Below are 21,800 nucleotides of genomic sequence, written 5' to 3'. Positions count from 1 at the left end.
AATATGATGACCACTTTAAGATGGATGATGATGAAAATGAGTACCAGCTGTCTTTAAGAACAGTCGTAGGGGCTGGCACAAAGGATGAATTGTGCATTGTTGAAGCAGAGGCAATGAATGATGAAGGTAGATATATTAAGGTAACACTGATGGCTTTGAAAACATCGGTACAGCCAAGGGCTTCCCTTGGGCTCTGAAATACCACCACCTGTGGCCTTGTGGGTGAAGTGTGGTTCAGGGCCCGTGCGTATCAATGGATGGCACTTAGTAGCTGGGGAGGAAGATGCAGAGTCAGAGAGACAGGAGGATGTGAAACTCTTCAGAACATCTGGAAAGCGATCCCGCCTGGAGGTGGTAGCAAGGTTCCGCAGAAAAAAGTAAAGTTGGCTGCTGCTGAAGATGATGATGACGAAGAAGAGAAGGAAACTGAGGACAAATCTCCAGTGAAGAAATCTATACGAGACACTCTAGTCAATCATGCACAAAAATCAAACCAGAATGGAAAAGACTCCAAGTCACCAATGTCAAGAAAAGGTCAAGAACCCTTCAAAAAATAGGAAAATACGTCTAAACACCAGAAGAACCTAGTTCTGCAGAAGACATTAAAGCAAAAAATGCAGCCAAGTATAGCAAAAGGTGGTTCTCTTTCAAAGTGGAAGCCAAGATAATCAATTATGTGAATGGCTTCTGGATGACTGACTGGGGGCTATTGAAGATCTCTGGCAGGGCAGGAAGTCTCTTTAAGAAAATAAACAGTTAAAAATTTTCCATCTTATTTCCTATCTCTAACAGTTGATATGTGGCAGTCCTTTTTATAATGCAGAATGAGAACCTTCCCTACCGTGTTTGATAAATGCTGTCCAGGTTCCATTATCAAGAATATATTGTCCAAAATGCCCATTTGTTTTAGACAGGGTCTTGCTCTGTCACCCAGACAGGAGTGCAGTGGTGTGATCACAGCTCACTGTAGCCTCAACTTCCTGGGCTCAAGCGATCCTCCCACCCCAGCCTTCCAAGTAGTTAGAACCACGGGCACATGCCACCACTCCCAGCTAATCTTTTTATTTGTTTTCGTAGAAGACAGAGTCTTGCTATGTTGCTCAGGTTGGTCTTGAACTCCTGGGCTCAATCGATCTTTCCATTCTGGCCTACCAAAGTGCCAGGATTACAGGGGTGAGCCACCACGCCCAGCCCAAAATGCCTGTTTAGTTATTAAAGACGGAACTCCACTCTCTGCTTGGTTTTAAGTACGTATGGAATGTTAACACAGGACATAGTAGTAGCAGTGATCAGACATGGAAATGGTGGGGAGATTAAAAAAAAATGCGAAATAAAACTCACTATTTTAATAAAGTAAGAAAAAAGAAAAAAGACACATCACTCCCATCCATGCCCTCCCGAGCTAAGGCTGGTCTACCCATGCCAGGTATGAGCAGGCACCACAGCCACGCTGCTATCAGGGGACTGACCGCACCTGGGGAGGGCTGGACACAGATCCGTGATCTGGAGGATGATTCGGGGATAGAAGATAAGCAGGCACCCCTCGGGTGGTGACTGTGGGTGACACGCAGCTCCCCAGGACAGTACCCTCATGCCTGTCACCAGCACACCTGGGTGGGGACCCTGAGGAGTGCACGCAGAGCACCCCGGTCGGGGCCGAACCCCAGCTTGCTCCTCACACCCCTTTCCCCAGGATGCTCAGTGGCTGCTCACCAGCGGGAAAGCAAACCAACAAGCAGAGTAGCCACTGAGAGCCCACGGGCGCTCCCGCCCTCTCCTCCTGTTTCAATGGGGACTCGAGGGGGCAGGCTGCACCTGGAAACCTTGGCTTTCGACCGCTTTCTCAAAGGGTCCATCGAATCACACTCCCTAAGTAACACGACTGTAATACAGCTGGCAGGTTATTCAAGAGGCTCACCAGCTAAAAGGTTCATTTTTCCACTGGAGAAGAATATGTCACCTAAAGATTTGATATGTTTATTATTCATGGAAACGAGGAACATTCTAGCGTTCGGGTAAGTGTTGAAAGACAGTGGACCCTTTTCTACCCATACGTCTGTGCTGCCACTGAATTCGTTTTCTTGACACAGCAGGGTTTGGTGTGGGGAACCTGCAGGTATAAGGAGGGCTCTGGGGGACCTCCACGAGCTGGACTCTTCAGAGCAGCCGCGAGAGGCGGCACTAGAAATCGGGTGCCAAGCAGCTCCATGGGGAGCTGAGAGCTCAGTGGTCTCTGAAGGAGGAGGTGCTCCCTGCCTTCCAGACTAAGCCTGGGTGGCCTGTGAGGGACTGCATGACTCCAGCCTCCTGGCTGTCCACCTGGCCCTGGAGCCCTGCTCCCTGACCTGGCCTCACTGCCCCAGTTGGCCTCAAAGGGCCCCCTTTGACAGGTGCTTCCCTCCCCTGCCTCCCAGAAGCATGGGCGATCCTCTGCCTTACTCTCTACGGCTTTTCGTGTCTGCGGCTGGAAGGTTTCATTTCAAAAAGAACACCACAGTGACCGTGGGCAACCCCCTTCCCTCGCCCCACCTCCTCAGGTGAGGACTGACCACTCAGCAGGGAGCCTGCTGTCCGGAGGCAGAGTGAAAGTGTCTGTCTGGACATGGAACGAGCCGGCCCCATGTCTTTCAATGTGGAAGCCCGGTTTGGTGATCTGAGAGGTGGTGGCATTTGGGGAAACCTCCACAGGCCGTCCTCTAGATTCTACTTTTCTACATCTAGTACTTCCTAAGATTTGCTCTTTATGGTCCAAGTTTTATAGCTAACCTAAAAACTTAACATTCATGGCCATTACTAGGCACAGTTGCCCCCTTCATTTCTAATTTGGAATCCTTCATTTAGCAAGTATCTGGAAAGCCTCGAAGACAGGGAGCAGCAGTAAAACAAAGGTGTTAAGAACTCGGGCAGAAAACCGAAACCTGTGGGTTGGAATCCCAGCTCCATCTCTGACTACCTTAGTGACCCTGGGCAGAAAATGATCTCTTTGGGCCTCAGTTTTCTCAACTAGAAAATGGGAATAATTGTCTTTACTGGGGTTGATGCGAATTAAGAGATGTACAGTGCTTAGAAAAATCCCTGAAATATAGCGTGTCCTCAATAAATGTTGCTTTTGTTTTTTGTTAATCATGTATCAAGTGACTTACTAGCATCTATAACTCAATCTTATTACCGTCCTGATGGTAACGGAAACAACTAACGGAAGCAACATTTTCACCCTCTCCAGGCATGTCCGAGCAGGCCTCGAATGCACTGCACTCAGCAACTAAATTTGTACCAAATGAAAGGCGGAATCTCAATTTGACAATGTCTGGTTCTGCATAACACAATTATGCATATGCCCTGATAAACAGCACAGCAATAGTGCTTTGCTGTTCTTGATCCCGTAACAGGGCAGTGCAATAGGAACTACTTAAATGTTGGCTGAAAGAGGCTGAATGAACCCCAGATCCGATTATTACAGATGTACCCACTAGGTCATGGGGGAGCCAGTCCGTTTGGTGAGTTCACAGACATCTTAGTATTATCAATCTGTGGCATAACTAGATTTGAATGGAAAAATATCCTTAAAGTTTGATGGTTATAAAAGACCGGTGGAGTGGAGCTTTTTTTTTTTTTTTGGTGAGGCAGAGCAGGTGTTGCTGGAAGCTCACATGGGTAAGAGGATAAAAACCAGAAAGTAGCAAGCAGACGAAAAAGGCAAGAGACACTGCTATTAACCAGCTGCGAACAGTTGCTTGACCTTTTTGGGCCTCAGTTTCCACATCTGAAAAATGAGGTTCTTTCTGGTTCTTTTGAGACTATGAGAGAAAGTTTCTTTCAGGAACTTGAGTGCCAGCAGCAAATCCCACAGAGGGCAAAAAACGAAAATACAACAGGGTCTCTAAACAGGAAAAGAGAAGAGAATAATGTGATATATGTTTTTTACTCCAGGAAAATAACGTACAAGGTGGGCACTACAAGAAGGACCATATAAAAACCTATAAATGAAATCTTTCACTCTGTGTATAGGTGACCATTGGTCTTTACAGGAAACAACTGAGTATTTGATGGCTAATGTGATATGTAAACATGTGTAACTTATTTTGAAGAATTTTCTTTTCAGAAAAATAATACATGCTCACTATAAAATAGAAAAAAAAAAAAAATCCAAACAACACAGGAAAGGCCAACCCAGAGAGAACACTGTGGACGTCCCCGGGTGCGTGCAGACGAGTGCACCACTGGCAGCCAGGCTTCATGGGCTCCTCTGTTCACTACCCATACCCCGGGTCCACGATGTCTCACACGCCAACAAATAGGTAATGTCATCGTCACCTGTTTTGAAATTTCACTTGACATGTGTGCCACGATTCAGTAAATCAAGTCGGGCTTCTCATGGTGTTCTTTAAAAAATATTACATCACAAATAACGCTTTGCTTTATGATTACAGATGTAGGATGGAATACATTTATCTGAGTCTACTCTCTTCTAAAACCCACTAAAAAGACAGGGAATTTTGTAAAGAGTTTACACTTTCCAGGATGTGGGATCACGGGGCCGGAGGGCAGGCAGGGAGGCAGCCAGGTGCGCACTGATGAAGCCTTACCAGCTCAGGTCAGGGTGTCCACAGGTGCCCGTGGAGTAGGGACACAGATGGGCAAGAAGAGGACTGGCAGGAAGTCCTTGCAGGCTGTTCTCACAGGCTCTGTGCCACCTGTGATCACATAACTTGACTCTGGAAATGAGTGTTCTTTTTTTTTTTTTTTTTTTGGAGACAGAGTCTTGCTCCGTCGCCCAGGCTGGAGTGCAGTGGGGCGATCTTGGCTTACTGCAACATCCGCCTCCCGGGTTCAAGCAATTCTCCTGCCTCAGTCTCCTGAGTAGCTGGATCACAGGTACATGCCACCACGCCCAGTTAATTTTTTGTATTTTTTCAGTAGAGACGGGGTTTCAACATGTTGGCCAGGCTGGTCTCGAACTCCTGAGCTCAGGCAATCCGCCTGCCTTGGCCTCCCAAAGTGCTGGGATTACAGGCATGAGCCACCGCGCCTGGCCCTGGAAATGAGTGTTCTGTACTACCAGGGAATCTGCTTTGGTAATGGCCGGATACGTTACAGTCAACACGCACAGTGGGCAACAAGAAAGACTTGAGAAAATATATTTTAAAAAATCTGTTTAGAGGTATCAACAAGCTCGTCAAACAGTGAAGATTTTTTTGCTTTTTTTTTTTTTTTTTTTTGAGATGGAGTTCTGCTCTCGTTGCCTAGGCTGGAGTGCAATGGCGCGATCTTGGCTCACTGCAACCTCCGCCTCCTGGGTTCAAGTGATTCTCCTGCCTCAGCCTCCCAAGGAGCTGGGATTACAGGCATGCGCCACCATGCCCAGCTAATTTTGTATTTTTAGCAGAGATGGGGTTTCACCATGTTGGCCAGGATGGTCTTGGCCGATCATGGCCCGCCTTGGCCTCCCAGAGTGCTGGGATTACAGGCATGAGCCACTGAGCCCAGCTAAAATAGTGAAGATTTATACAACCAAGAAGAAAGGACAATACAACCCTCAAGGGATAGGCTGTGTGCAAGGGGCTGCCTCCTCTTTCCCCGGGGCTCCTCCCTTCTGAGAAGACCATGTGCCTGGGAGGCACAGCGCTTTGCTTTTCACAGCCGCCTGGGGCGAGGGGGACAAGAGGTGAGTCCAGGGCCCTGAAGGTAAAGGAGGGGCTGGTAAGACCGCCCGCTCATTACAACATATAGAGAAATGTGCAGCAAATATGGCAAAATATTGACAAATGGGTGAAATTCGGATTAAATTCTTTACATCATTCTTTCAACTTTTCCATGCTTTTGAAATCATTTCAAAAAGTTAACAAATATGCAAACAAACTACAAATCAGGAATGGAAAGTGAATTTTACCAAATGCCATCTTCAGATTCACGAGACGCTTGCATTTACCTTCCTTCGACGATTACTACTTCTTGCACGCTATGATTTCTCACCGTTTTCCACCCCACTGGCTCCAGGTCTACTTGTCTTTACTCTCCCCACTTCAGGGGCTATCTGTCCCCTTCCAAAACCTGCTCTTTGGTTTCATTCTCTCTTTTCCTTAGTTGAATCACTTCTGCTTTTGTCTTTAAAGAACACAGTAATTCTTCAACTTACTTTGGTTCTTTTCTACCTCTTTAGTGTTTAAATCATTTCTTTTCATTCTTATTTAATAACAATCTTTACACTCTGTAAGCCATTACCTTATCTCATTTTTTCATGCATTTGGAGGCAATGGTGGTTCTGCACATGAGAACACAGCCAAGTCCGACAGCCTGGCCTGAATCTCAGTCTCCCACTTATCAGCTGTCAATTCTGGGGCAAGTGACTGAGCCCACCCTTCCCATTCCCCCATCTGTGAAATGGGGATGAGGACAGCACCTTCTTCAAACAGGGACTGTGAGGATTGAGTGACATAATAAATGTACAATGCTTAGAAAAGTGCTTTCAACGTATTTATTAGGATTATTAGCTCTTATTCATTTAACAAGATTTGTTGAGTCTACTCAGTGCTAGTGTTCTAGAGGTTGAAGATAAAGCTTCCACGAAGCCTACGGTCCTTGCCTCTGTGGACGTTTTGCCCAAGCGACGAAGCTCTTCTCGCCCCAAGGGACTCGCAGGGATGCCTGGTTTCTGCCTGTGTGTTTATTTCTATTTTTATTGCATTATAATGTGAGACTATGGTTTCTAATTATGTCAAATTTTTGGAAATCACATCTGTTTCCTCTGTAAACTATTATATATTAAGTTTAAAAACTTATACCATGAGCATTTGTTTTCCAGCCACCAAACCTGAACGTCTCTACTGGCTCACAGTAGTAACAACTCACGTCTACACGTCCTGTAAAGGGCCAAGAAGTCCAGGCGCGTCTCCCACCAGCACCGCACTCACCAATTTTGTCTTTAACTCCCTACACTTCTTGCTTTATATGTTTCAATGTTCAATCATTTAGGCCACACAAATTCATGGTAGTTATATCATCCTATGCACTGTAGGCTTCAGCGTGATGAGTAACCCTGTTTCATTGATTATTGTTTTGTCTTCACAATTTAGCTTTGCCCGGCATTAATGTCATGACCCTTGCTTTTCTTCTGCATCTGCCCGACATATATCTTTACTCTCTATTTCTTTTTAATACTCTTTTATATATTATCTATCTCTTCTTAGGATTTAAAGCCAAAGTTAGAAGATCCATGTTTGTTTCATTTGTTACTTAGAGTAACGCATATATAAAGGTAAATATAACTGAAATTATAGAAATCATCTTTTAAGCATTGCTAGCCTAGAAAAATGCATGCAACACCCCAGGCATTTAAAGTAGGGATATTATATTTAAAGAAATTTATTTTGTCTAAACAGTATTTTGAAAAAGAACTATCTGCAGATCCTGGCATGAGACGTGAGTTTCCAAAATAACAGAATGACTCATTTACAATACAAAACCAGTTACAACAGTGTGTGTGAGTCTAGTAGCTCTGATTTTAGGCTAAGGTTGGCAGGTCGGGAGTAGAGAGAGAAGGGCAAGGGAGAGAAGGCTGGCAGCTCCTTCCATGCCTTGGGGGCTGCTGGGGTCTCGCCTGAGCTTGGGTATGCTCTCCCTGCTGCTCCGCAGGTGGCCACAGTCGAAGGTCAGGGACTTCCAACCTTAGCTCAGCTGAAACCCTGCCCAGCTTTATAGCCTCAACTGCAAAAGACCTTTCAGCTGCTAGGAAATCTAACTTTCTTATTGTTCCTTGTGGATTGAAGAATTTCCTTAAGTAATTAAAAAAAATTAATTTCCTGTTGTATTTTATCTTACTAATGTTTCCTACTATTTTCACTTTTAATTCTTTTAAGGAATACTAATAGTTCATCATTATTGGGTATTCTCTACATGCTGGTAATATATTACCGTAACTTTTCTCAGTCCACTAATCCTAGTAAGAACACACAGAGGGGCTACCATCATCCCCATTAGACAGACAAGGACAGAGGTCTACCGAGAGGTTAGACCTTAGATGGGACAGTGCTGATGCCTGAGCCCAGGCAGGGCGGCTAGAGCACCTGGTGACCTGCATGGGCAAGAGGCACCCCATGAGGGGACACCTGTGCAGGCAGGGTGGTCCCACACATGCTGCTGGTCCCTTACGGGGAGAAGATGGTCTCATCATTCGTGGTCAAGATGAAGACTGTGTCTGTCCCGGGAGACCTCAGATGCCTTAACGAGAATATTACTTCTAAGACCTTTGAATTCCTCAATGTAAGCCCGTGAATTGAAATCAATGGTTCCTAATACAAATCTGACATGGGCCAGGTTTCCCACTAGCCGGTATTACAGATGAGAAGTGGGAAGGAGCCCTCTGAACAAACGTCTGGGACACCACCTTAACTGCAAATCTGACTTGATAACATGATCACCAACCAAATACCTAAATCATCAACATTCCCCTCTACTGAGTTCTCCTGAGCACTCGCTGACTGTAAACTGCGTTCCCAGGTGGCAGTCACTGTGGAGTTCAGGCCACATCAGTTCCTGGGTGTGATTCACCTCCCAGCTCTGTGCCAACACCCTGCCCTGGGCTTCCCTTATCCCAGTTCATCCCGCTCCCCCAGCCGCAGGACAGCACCACATCTTTGCTTCCTTAGATGGCCCCAGCTGAGCAGCCCATGCTCCCACCACCGTGAGGAGCAGCCCAGTGTCAGCCTACCAGTTCTAGGGTTGCTGGGCAGTTATCAGAGACTCCCAGTCCCTAAAGACACAGGCTGCATTTTTTTTTCCTTACTGTGAATATGCTTTGAATACACTCCCAAAAAGTAAACAAAACAAAACAAAACAAAACACTTCTCCAAGCCCCTGGCAAGTAGGCGGAGCAAAGCAGGACTCTGGCCAGAGCTTCTCACCTTCCTCTGAGGCTCTGTAGCCACAGGCCCACCAGCGAGCTGGGTATCATCAAGTACCAAGTCAATCTCTGAGATTTGAGGACTTTTTCTCACAGCTTTTTGGCAAAGTCATCTTGGGAGAGGAAAGAGTAGTAGCAATTAGAGCTGATTTCTGATTTTCCCAGCATGTAATGAAGATCCCCTCCTCTCATCCCCATCCAGACTCCTGATAACCAAATTAATATCTTAATAAATTCTCAGTATGAGTATCTCCAAGCAACTTGACAGGCCTGGGGCTTTAAGCATGCATTCTATGATCTCATAATTTACAGAGATTTGGAGGCCGGGGCTGGCAATGAGCCAGTGAAATTTCACCCCCTAGACTGGGGTGTCTGGGAGGAGAATTTCTCCTTGAGCCATTTCTGCTGGAACAGCCTCCTGATTGCAAGAGGAAAATGCCTCCTCAGATTAACTTGCTGGTGGCCTTGTGAGACACCTCAGCAGCTGTACTGAGACGCCACATCAAGGGACCATCTTTAGTTCCATTTTTTTAGAAGACTTTTTGTTTGGCTTGAAGAGTGTCCCCCTGAAGCTGACCCTCAGTGCTGCTGTCACTGCTGCAGCCTCAGCACCTCAATGGCCTGTGTGTGCAGACAGGAGAACAGGACCAGGTCAAGGTCCCACCAGTTCTGCAGACAAGGGTCTGGAGTCCAAGTAACCACACAGCATGCCCCGCTCAAATTCTCAGGGTGACTCTTCACATGGGATATAATCTGTCCTGACTGGATCACGTTTGCCACCCAGAGGAAGAGACAAATGTTAAAATTTTGATTCAGGCTGGGTGTGGTGGCTGACACTTATAATCCCAGCACTTCGGGAGGCTGAGTCAGGTGGATCACTTGAGGTCAGGAGTTTTGAGACCAGCCTGACCAACATGGTGAAACCCTGTCTCTACAAAAATACAAAAGTTAGCTGAGCGTGGTGGCGGGTGCCTGTAATCCCAGCTACATGGGAGGCTGTGGCAGGAGAATCACTTGAATCTGGGAGGCGGAGGTTACAGTGAGCTGAGATCGCACCACTACATTCCAGCCTGGATGACAGAGTGAGACTCTGTCTCAAAAACAAAAAATGCCAAAAAAACCCCTTTGATTCAATAAAGCTGGGAAGTGAAAACCCCTAGTCATGTTAGGGAATTTCACATGGCCTGTTACCACAATGCCTTGAAAAAACAGTTTTGGAACAGTGAACTAACTCGGCAATTTATCTGGCTGGGGGTGGTGGAACTCAAGTTTAGGTCCATGTGCTCCCTCAAACTGTGTCCTCTCAAAATGGAACCCAACAAAATGCATCCTTTACAAAATCGCAAGTGGGCGTGTCTTTGGGGCCAGACAACAAGAGCAAAAAATGAAGGCAAAATTAAGAACAATGGTTCACCCAAGGTGGTGGTTTCTGAAGAATGATCAAACCATATAATTAAACCAATCATTTTAGGTAACTGTGTGATCCTCTACCAACTTCTGCCAAACTTGGAGAGTCTAGGAATCTTTGGCAACCCTATCTTCCTCAAACATCTGACCAATCAGAGCTGGCCAAGACATATCAGGCAAGACTCCTCATTACCAGAATGGTTGGGAAGCTCCACCTTGAATTAAAACCCTGACACTGGCCATGTGAACAGCAGCACTGGTGGCCTCTGGCCACGGCTGGCCAAGGGGCGGACCTAGGCGCCCATGTTTTTCCTGGACCACACTCCAGGGCGGCTTGGAGCAAGAGTAAACAACTTGATCAAGGACAATGTTTTGACCAAGTCAACGTTTTTCTCCTGAAAATTGAACCTACCAACGACTTTTCACTAGATGGAACATGGGAAGAATCAGGCAGCTCTAATCACTGCCAGGGTGGACATGACTGATTCCAGCACGTTTCAGATGCTGTGCCAAGTGTTCACACCCCAGCCTCCCTGACCATCCACAACTGTCCTGTGAGAGAGAAACTGTTATCACTCCCATTTTACAAATGAAGAACAGCTACTCAACAGTTCAATACTTGCTGGAGGTCCCACATTGCTAACTGTATTATGTCCCTGAGTAAAAGCAAAAGAGCATGCAGAGAAATTACACGGTAAAGTGTGGGGAAGAAGGGGCATGACACGCAGAGACTGGGAGTGGCGGGGTGGACGAGGACACAGAGGGGTCACTCATGCTGCTGGAGTCTGGACCCTTCTGGCTCCACAGTCCAGCTCTACCCTGCTTCTCTGTGTGGAGTCCCTCCATGACTGTGCCTTAAAAACACTTGTGTTCATCAAAGCAAGCCCAAGTGCGTCTCCACTGCTTGTAACCCAGGAAAGAGATGGGAAGGCGTCTTCAGAACAGACTCCTCAGGTGGTGCCCAGAGTCACCCACCCTGAGGTTTCTCGTACTTCAGTCCTGCATGAACACCTTCAAGAGCGTCACAAATCCGTGTACAGTCATGCTTTTATTTACTTGGTATTTTGCTTTAAATGGATACACTTTTTTACTAAGACCTGTCCTAAGCAACAGTAATTCAAGAAACCATGGATTTGATGTGCTAATTATACAGTTTCACATTCATCGATACATAATTATTAAAGTAAAATAATACTCAACTCTGAATCACTTAAAATAACTGCCATAAGTAGTGGTGTGCACTTGCTGCACTTGGAGGAATCCTGGGCTCTCCCACAGCATAAAGAAAGAAGATAACAAGAAATCCTCTATTTGGCCTAAGCTGTAGATTTCTATGTTGACTATTATTGCTCAACAAATCTCCAATGATTGCCTGAATGAGGAGCAAGAGAATCACTTTACCTCTGTTGTTCTGTTCTGCTCCTTTTCATTATGAGGACAGACAGACCACTTGCTCTCAGCCTTTGCTAATCCCCTGCTAGTCTTTTGTTCTATACATGCAATACTATTTAGAAGCCCAGGATTAGAATATTTCCATGGATCCAAGGCTATCCATGGGTTCTTTTAAGTTTTGCCTTCAAAGCTGTATCATAATATTGCTGCTTAAATGTCTTTGGACAAGTTAAACTCAACTTTAAAGCCAATGTAAGTAACAGACCACAGCAGTCCATGTAGGGGATTGGTTCTAGGACCACCACGCTTACCCAAATCCACGCATATTCAAGTCCCACAGTCGGCCCGCAGAACCCGTGCGTATGAAAAGTTGGCCCTCTGTATACATAGGTCTCGAATCTTGTGCATTTGCAATCTGCATTTGGTTGAAAAAAACCCACATATAAGTGGACCTGTGCAGTTCAAACTTGTGATGTTCAGGGGTCAACTGTAATTCTTGTACTTATTTAAGGAATGTACTACGATAAGGAGTAGTACCCCATCTTACAATTAGACAGGATGATAAGCATCTTCCTTTATGCATCTGCAATGGTTTTAGTACCACTAACTGGAAGGAAGCTTAAAAAGATGCTATGCCCATTGGCCCATTAGTAGCATAAAAAAAATTTCTGAAACTGTTGAATAGCCCCATTCAAAAGCTGAACTGGTCCTCCTAACTGGCTTCTAGTTATTTTGTTTCCTTTAACACACTGTTGCACATATTTTAGTAGTTTAAGCCTTATCAAATTGTTTTCTGGATGTAGCCAAAAATAAACATAATGTCATACATAAATATAAGCATGTTTTATACATTAAGATATCTATGCCAACATATCACAGATAACATATTAAGAAGGCTCATATTTCATTTATGGTAAAACAAGCACAAATAAACAAACAGAAGTCAGCACACCTCTTTTCTCCCCAGGTGTGGAGTGAGGTGCCCTTCTGCTGGGCTCTGTTAATGTCCCCGCGTAGCTGCCAGCCCTGCACATGACACACGATGTTGTCATTTGCACATGGGTTGTTAGTCTACAATTTTCCACCAGCTATAACAGGATCAGACACAAAAGTGCTCGGAAGTGTTTGCTGAATGAAGAAACTTACAATAAAGCCCCAATACCTGCAAATGCTGCTGTGATGGTAATGTACTTATCACTCTAACTGAAGGCAATCTTTGCATCCTCTTGCCCCGTTAATGACACTTCCATTTTACTTTAAATTATACATATTTATGTTCTCTTAGACTGCAAGCTCCCTGAGGGCAGGCAGGTTCTATTGCTGCTTCTCTGTATTCCTTGCTGGATGAAACTGAATTTTTTTTTTTTTTTTGAGACAGAGTCTCACTCTGTCGCCCAGGCTGGAGTACAGTGGCGCGATCTCTGCTCACTGCAAACTCCGCCGCCTCCTGGGTTCATGCCATTCTCCTGCCTCAGTCTCCCCAGAAGCTGGGACTACAGGCGCCCACCACCACGCCTGGCTAATTTTTTTGTATTTTTAGTAGAGACAGGGTTTCACTGTGTTAGCCAGGATGCTCTCGATCTCCTGACCTCATGATCTGCCCGCCTCGGCCTCCCAAAGTGCTGGGATTACAGGCTTGAGCCACCGCGCCCGGCCGAAACTGAATTTTCAATTTACATCTTTAAACCCCAGTATCTTATATTTGACCCAACTTAACAGAAGCTGCAGGTTTCTTTTAATAGAATGACATGTTTATATTAATTATAACTAAGTACCACTGCTAGAATGGTACTTAAAATGGTCCAGATACACTTCAGGATGAGTGTTTAGAGCAGAGACAGAAGCCTGCCTGAGGATTCATTCAGGTGCAGGCTGGGGACCTGTTGTCCAAAGCATATCCAATCCGGGGCCCCACCTCGGGTGGATTTTCTGTTGCTCTGATTTATGCTGACTTGGGCCAACACTTGGCTGTCGTCAGCCTCAAAGCAGGACTGAATCGGGTCACAACTACCAAGGGTACAATGTAGCATTTGTTTGCAATTCTGAATGGATCATCCTTTGTTAATGTAAGTGAAACCCTGTGTCTTGTCTGGAGACAGCAGTGTAGAGTTCCCAAGTTCTACTTGTGATAACTAAAAGTTTCACTGAAATAAAACTTTATATGGGCTGTAAAATATGAGTTGGTAACAGGAACCCGAATTAATGAACTTGGAAACTCTCATTCTCCTATGGATTAGAACATATTTAAGTCTTGAAAAATGAATGGGAGAACGATTTGGCATTTTTAGGAATTATTTAGATCTACTTTGAATATAGATGCTTTTCTTTACAAAATGGTATTGTACACACTCTGAGGGTTCAGAAAATACCATTCACGTCCTAATCTCGTTTCTGGCTCTTACCAGGAAAGAAAGCTAAGCAATAACTTGGGTCACAGAGGACCAAATAGAAACAAGTTTTGAAAAAAATTTTTTTTTTTTTGCCGCTATGGACACTAAAACCAGTGTTCGGTCCCTACGAGTAACATTTCAATACTGCAAAAAAGAAAAATACGACAGTAATAGAACAACCAAACTGAGACTAAGCAGCACCTTTGAAGACACTCAATTTGAAGGCACTGCGTAAGGATGACCTGTGGGCAGGAAGGCTACCATGTGGAGCTGGATGTCTGATGAGGGGCATCTCACGTTGCCTGCTCCCGCTGTGATCAGGGTCCGTGCATGGAAAACTGTCTAAACACTGACCAAACACACACACACACACACACAGAGGCAAGGTTAAGAGGAAAAATCGTCTTCCTCAAAAAAATATCCAGCCTTATGGAATATTATAAGAGGTCTTCATGCTCAGTTAAAATTAAGCACAATCAGTATTTTAACTGAAATTAAGGCAACAAGCTCAATTACTTCAGGAAACTAAGAAATCTGTGTTCAGGCTGCCCAGAACCCCAAGTCCAGGTGGGGCCCCTGGCCCGGCACTTCCCTGATGTAGGTTCCTTCTGCTTGGCCTTCTTGCCTGGTAAGAGCTATAAACGAAATCAGGAAATGAATGGTAGCTGGAGATTGAAGAAGGAAGCAGGAGAAGGAGAGAAAAGAGTTAAAAAGATGTTGTACTAAACTTAAAAATAACACACGGTTGCTTTTTATTTTCTCTTCCTTTCCTTTCTCTTTCTTGGAGGAATGGAGAAGGGGAAGGCAAGTCTCATGCTCCTATTTCAAGGTTAGAACCCCACAGAGAGAACCCCACTGACTAACTTCAGCCTGTGTTGATCGGAGTTCCACTAAACACCAGGAACACATCGACCAGACTCAGCAATAAAAGAAACACAATTCAGATTTATCCTGAAGATATTTTCACAACTTCAACTTTCCAGTGTGAAAGGCTGAAAAACATAGCTTCTGAGGTAAGATAAAGAGTATCTTTTGAGGCCACAGTGGCTCGCGCCTGTACTCCCAGCACTTTCAGAAGCTGAGGCAGGTGGATCACTTGAGGCCAGAATTCGAGAACAGCCTGGCTAGCATAGTGAAACCCCATCTCTACTACAAATACAAAAAATTAGCCAGGTGTGGTGGCGTACGCCTGTAGTCTCAGCTGCTTGGGAGGCTGAGGCAAGAGAATCGCTTGAACCCAGGATGTGGAGGTTGCAGTGAGCCGAGATCGTGTCACTGCACTTCAGCCTGGGAGGCAGAGTGAGCCACTGTCTAAAAAAACAAAAAAAAAGAATATCTGTGAATTTCATTGAAGTGTTAAATCTTTCTGTTTGTCCCAAAGCAGAAAGTTTATTTACCTAATCAGCTTCTAATGATCATACTTAGAAACATAAATTAATAATAGGTATGTTCTTTGTGTATATGTATTTGTGTGTGTGTACAAGCATACAGAGTATCCTTGCCTTGATGTATATCCTCTGAATACAACACTCACCCTACACCTTCCAGTCTTCTTATATATCATTAATCCACTGAATAAAATGGGCTTTTCAAAAAAATTGAAAATTTACATAACATATAATGAACCATTTCAAGTACACTTCAGGGGCATTTAGTGCATTTACAATGTTGTGCGATCAGCCCTCTGTCGAGTTTCAAAACTTTTTCACGATCCCAGAAGAACTCCCCGTCCCTGTAGGTAATTACTCCCCCTTCCTCCCTCTCCACAGCCCCTGGCAACCTCTGATCTGCTTTCTGTTTCTATGGATTTGCCCATTCTGGACATTTCGTGTGAAAAGAATAAAAAAATGGGCTTTTAGGTTACACAAATCATTTGAAATATGATGTGGTTACTACAAATGTAAATGAGGTACAAATCTGGGATTTGCGGTCTAAAGTGAAATTCTAGAGTTAGAATTTCACAGACGGGGAACATTTCATAAAGAATCCTGAGGACTGATGCTGGGTTGTCATCCTAACCACAAATAAGATCCGTTAAAAAAAAAATCCTACAGAAAAGACATTTTAATACTGAAAAAGACAGTATCTCACTTCCAAGGTTATGGGGAACAAGAAGACAATTTCGGAATAAAAGATAGTCCTGTACATTGAATAAATTTAGCTTAATGGAAAACTCACACGACATCACCCTTATTTTTGCCTTTGACAGGTAAGTCCTGTCACAGAGCACCACGGGTGTCTGGGGTGCCCTCCTCAGCGCACCTGAGCCTACACTTATGGCCGAGAACTGATTTCCCAAAACAAGGTAATTTAGGAAAATAATGGATTTAATCCTGCAAGAGTTCAATCTTTTTGATGGCCAAAATTGACAAGATCCAACTCTCTTTTAAGAATCAGCAGAAAAAGATAGTGGCTTTGAGAGAGAAAGCAACAGCTGTGAGTCAGGTGAGGCCATCTTGCCCAGTGCAGATGGCAGCAGATCAGTGTCGTCTCTGCCCTTTAGTTCGGCTCTGCTAGCTATGGTCTGGAGAGGTCAGAAGGCAGACAGTCAAGGAAAGAACTTTTATAAATCCAAGAACTCCAGCAGGCAGGTTTCTCCCTAACTTGGCCTTTTATGCTGAGGTATGCATTCCGGAGGATGCATAAAGCCACAGGATAAACTCAATATACATCCTAGAATATCAGTTTTCCATGCAGTTGAAAAATGTTAAATAAGGCTGGGTGTGGTGGCTTAAGCCTGTAATCCCAGCACTTTGGGAGGTCAAGGCGGGCAGGTTACTTCAGGTCAGGAGTTCGAGACCAGCCTGGCCAACATGGCAGAACCCTGTGTCTACTAAAAACACAAAAATTAGCAGGGTGTGGTGGCACACACCTGTAATCCTAAATACTAGGGAGGCTGAGACACAAGAATCGCTTGAACCCAGGAGGCAGAGGCTGCAGTGAGACGAGATCACTCCACTGCACTCCAGCCTGGGTGACACAGCAAGACTCCCTCTCAAACAAACAAACAAAAAAACAAAAAGAAAAAAAAAAAAGTTAAACATTTTTACACCTAACTATAATAATCATGAAACGGAATACTAAATTCAAATAGCTTTTTACAATAAAACCAGGGATTTCAGAAACTTAAACATTTTAGGGGTTCCTCATGGACCATTTCAGATTAAGTGCCCAGATGGCCCACGGGTTCTCTACTCACAGTCAGAGCAGCTACTGGGCAGATTCCAGGGAGCACTGTCCTAATCTGATTCTAACCCAGGAAAGGCTACAGAATTAAGAGAAAGAGACAAGGAACATTGCTAAGCTGATCCTAAAATTCATATGGAAATGCACATATCGTTACACCACTGAGTAAAATGGACCCAATATACCAAAAGGGACCCAAAATACCAAAACAATTTTGAAAAAAAGAACAAAGTTGGAGAGTTCACACTTCCTGATTTTAAACCTTACAACAGAGCTATAGTAATCAAGACAGTGTGGTACAGACATAAGGACAGACATACAGACCAATGGAATAGAGAATCCAGAAATAAACCCTATTTATGGTCCACTGATTTTCAACAAGTATGCCAAACCCATTCAATAGGGGAAATAATAGTTTTTTCAATAAACGGTGCTGGGAAAACTGGATATTCACATGCAAATAAATGAAGTTGGACCCTTACCTCACACCCTATATAAAGACTAACATGAAATGGAACAAAGACGAAAATGTAAGAGAGCTAATATTAAAAAACTCTTAGAAGAATGTATAAGAGTAAATCTGGATTCAACAATGGTTTCATAGCTATGACACTGTAAGCATAGGAGACAGAAGACAAACCAAGATAAACTGGTCTTCCTCTAAATTAAAAACGTGTGCTGCAAATGATACCACCAAGACAGTGAAAAAGACAACCCACAGTATGAGAAAAATATCTGCAAAACATATATATGATAAAGACTTGGTTCTCGGAGTAAAGACTTTGCTGTGATAGCCGTGATAGCCACCTCTGACCACGCCCTCTGGGCCACCTCTCACTGATCCTTGGTCAGTTCCCTCTTCATTCTTCATGCTTGTCACTTATTGTTCCCCCTCAATTCTCCAGAAGCCTCCTCCCTTGGAACACCAGAAAAACCAAAGCCATGAGGTCCTATCTTCCCCAACTTCCTTCTTAAGTTTCTTAAGTTTCCCTTCCCGCCCCAGAAGTTTCTGATAATCCCCTCTACCAAAGATGACACTGAACATTTTGGTTTTTCAGCAGATCTGGTTTTGACAGCTTTGCCGTTCACCTACAAAAACTGAACAGGTCTGACCACACAGTGAGAATATCTGAAATACAACAAAACTGGTTCATTCAACTAAATGAAATGCCAACGTGAAAGTTCAGTACAATCCAAATGATGGACTCGGAGTGAGGCCCTGGCTGGGAGGTGGATGGACTCAGAGTGAGGCCCTGGCTGGGAGGTGGAGTGGTGACTGACCTGCACAGTTCCACCTGCATGCTGTGTTCTGTTGCCCTCACTGATGAGTGTGTGCACCCCAAACAGGGTGGGCAAAAGCTGGGAGCGTGCACTCTATGATAAGGACTAGGAAAGTTACCTCTTGGTCAAGTCTCTAATCTTAAACCCATGATCTTGGCCTTTCAAAACTGTTCTAGCCAGTTAAGTGGCTAAAATCATAGTAGTAACTTCTAAGACACAGAAAGATAGTAATGCCCGGATTCTATTATCAGTATATGTCTCCCACTTTTAATGCTATGACTTCTTTATATTTTTTAAATAAGTAAAACATTCATCAAGACACACACACACACACGGTGAAAACCCTCTTATCCTATTTCTCTGCCAAAAGTATCACTTTCAGTTTCTTCTGTATCTCTTGGGTTTCATCCTGGAACCAAAACAAATTTATTCTTAGCCCAACTTCCCCTTGTGTAGTGACGAAGACGGTGGCACGAGACACCGCTGCTGTGTCCTGCCTTCCACTTAACTGCTCTCTGCTGCTCTCCTTTCATCAGTCATAAACGGATGCTACTTATTTGATACACACCCTTTTCCAGGATTTCTCTCACCACAGTGCGACACCCACCCCCAACACATACCCCAGCAGGCTACATCATCCCATCTTCCCAACTGCATCTTAGAACCACCAATTAGTAACTTCAGCTAATGCATTGCTTCTCCTGGGAGGCCTTGCTGGGCCCCACAGGGCCTGCTCTCTCCTGAAGCCAACGCAGACACGCACCCACAGCACCTATAACATGACCAGTTCTTAGCACTAAGCACAGTTGATTTCTACATATTAGTGAGTGAATGAAATACAGCTTTAGGTGGACATAGGGCAGAAAGTCAAAACTAAATTTTGTTCTCTTCTGTGTTAGGTATCATGTTGTCCTTCCACTTGAAATGAACTCAGAAATTTTTTTAGTCTTAATTTGAACCTTGTTTGGCACAACAAAGGACATAGGGTCACCAACACTTAAATTAGCAACAGGACATACGCAGAGTCAAAAGCAAAGAATGAGGAAGGAAATCTCTGCAGAGCTTTATTAAAATCAGGAACATGCATGCGGAGGTTTTCTTTCACTACAATGTAAACAACACCTCAATTGTATACATCAAGAAGTATTTCTTGATGCTTTCCTACTGTTTCCCCGTAGACAAATGTTTACACTAAAACACAGCCAGTTTTCGGATGAATGCCTCTCTCCCCCACCCTGCAAGAACTCCACGCTCTATCATTACCAATAAAAAGGATATATCTAATTTTGTACTGAATCCTAAGAATTACTCATTAAGAATCTTTACCAATAGTAAGTTTATGTTTAGCACGAAAATACCCTTGTCAGCTAGGTCTAAAATGCAGCTTGAACATGAATCTCTTGGGATGTGCGAGCTCCTAAAATCAAGTGGAAAGTCAGTCCTGGAGTCTGTTTCTTCAACAGGAGTTCTGGGGCTGTGCCACGGAACAGGTGGGCACTGTGCCTAGTGAGACAATGTAAGGCTCAGATAAGTTAATTTCGCCCATAACCACAAACCCTCAAAGTACAGTCTTACCTTCGTGACCCAGAATCTGCATCTCTTGTTTTTCTAGATGACACCATAAGATCAACTAACCTGGTTTCAGCTGCACTGCACTCTACACCACTGTAAAAAGCTGAGAGCAGAGAGTACCGTGTAGATAGATCCCTGTGATAAAGAAACCTGCAAGGGCAGGCTCAGTGCATGCTCCGAGAGGGGTGAGCCCAGAACCGTGAGTCAGAAAACCCAAGCGCTGGTTCGGTATCTGGTCTCTGTCACCAGCTCCTTCTCGGACCTCAGGCAAGTTGGAGAACCTCTCTGCTTTGGTTTCCACCACTGTCAAAGTAGGACTAATCAAACATGTTTACTATCTCCTAGGAAAGAGGGCGACGGCTAATGAACCCTTTTGCAAGGAGCTTTGAAGATGAAAAAGGTTCCAGGGTGCTAATGACAAACAATAACAGCCTCTCTATTCTCATTTGGGTATCTATCATGCTGTGGGGGAGGGGGTACCGAATTACTCCGAGTAAACTGGTTCTCTAGGATTCTTTTTCTTTTTCTTTCTTTTTTTTGTGTGATCGGTAACAGTTTTTTTTTCTTTTATTTATTTATTTATTATTATTATTATACTTTAAGTTCTAGGGTACATGTGCATAACGTGCAGGTTTGTTACATATGTATACTTGTGCCATGTTGGTGTGCTGCACCCATCAACTCGTCAGCAGGATTATTTTTCTTATGGCTAAACTATTTTGAAAAACCCTAGAAGAGATGAATGATGCTGTCATGCTTGGAATACCGGATAATACAAAAGGAATCAAACATTGGTGGCTGATGCTTTAATTTCACTGGCCTGAACTGCTTTGCCTGGGTTCTGCAGCACTGCTCGCTGGCATAAATCTTGACAACAAATATTTACATCGGCAGCATGTGTTAGTTACTATGGATGCCATAGCTAAGGCTATTAGCTTGGCTGATAAGTCCCCATTTCCTGCCAAAGAACTCTTTACCAAACATGCTTCTTAAACTTTGCTTTTTTTTAAAAAAAACATTTAAATGTGAAGTAGTTCAAAATTATTTTAGGGGTTCCAAGTTTAGTTTACATTTTACTTAAGGGCTCTCCTCCTTTTTACAAATAAAGGGTGAAAAGGCTCAAATAAGCAAATGTCTCCGCCCGTATGTTACACTAAACAAGACTGTAAGACTGAACCGGTTTTTGTAAGTTGGTATTTGGTTTTACATAAACACGTGTGCATATACACAGCCCACCAAAAGATATTTTTCCAATCTATGTAGGCAGTATAATTTATGTTCATTTAATTGGACAATGCCAACTCACACAAAAATGTGACAATTCAAGATTAATATTTTGAAAGTTAACATTTAAATGATGCATAAGATTTAAAAGTAAAAACATGCAGAGTTCATATCCACTGATATTAGACTATTTGAATGAGAAAAGTCAGTCCCCAAAAAGTTTACATGTCTTCAAAAGGTCGGTTTCAATACCTGACAGCCTCATCTGGGATATAAATGAGAAAATAAGAATCGGGTTCTTAAGGGGAGGAAGTAGGGAAGAGAGGAAGGATAAGTAAAAAATTTCCCAAAATCACAACTTTAACATTGGCTTAAATTTAAATGTTGTTTAAGATAAGTCATAAAAACACTTATCAACATAACGTCATTTGTGACTTTGTGTAAAAAGA

General features: G+C 43.8%; 1 protein-coding gene across 23 annotated transcripts in view; it reads right to left on the bottom strand.

The window, feature by feature from the left end:
* PPP2R5C (protein phosphatase 2 regulatory subunit B'gamma) overlaps positions 1-21,800 on the bottom strand; it is a 169,297-nt gene that overhangs the window by 85,461 nt on the left and 62,036 nt on the right. For 4 of the 23 annotated variants that reach the window (XM_077941750.1, XM_077941753.1, XM_077941749.1 and 1 more), the window contains exon 1: positions 20,131-20,446. The exons of 16 other annotated variants lie outside the window; for them this stretch is intronic. In XM_077941750.1, coding sequence (XP_077797876.1) covers positions 20,131-20,152 — 22 coding nt within the window. In that variant the 5' untranslated portion in view covers positions 20,153-20,446. Of the gene's footprint in view, positions 1-12,009; positions 12,114-20,130; positions 20,447-21,800 lie in introns of those variants that run through there. 3 more of the 23 variants (XM_077941755.1, XM_077941754.1, XM_028851846.2) reach the window with 1 other exon arrangement.

Source organism: Macaca mulatta, chromosome 7 (assembly GCF_049350105.2).
Source record: "Macaca mulatta isolate MMU2019108-1 chromosome 7, T2T-MMU8v2.0, whole genome shotgun sequence".
NCBI lineage: Eukaryota > Metazoa > Chordata > Mammalia > Primates > Cercopithecidae > Macaca > Macaca mulatta.
The sequence above is the reverse complement of the archived record's forward strand: the minus strand, read 5'-3'. Positions and strand labels throughout refer to the sequence as shown.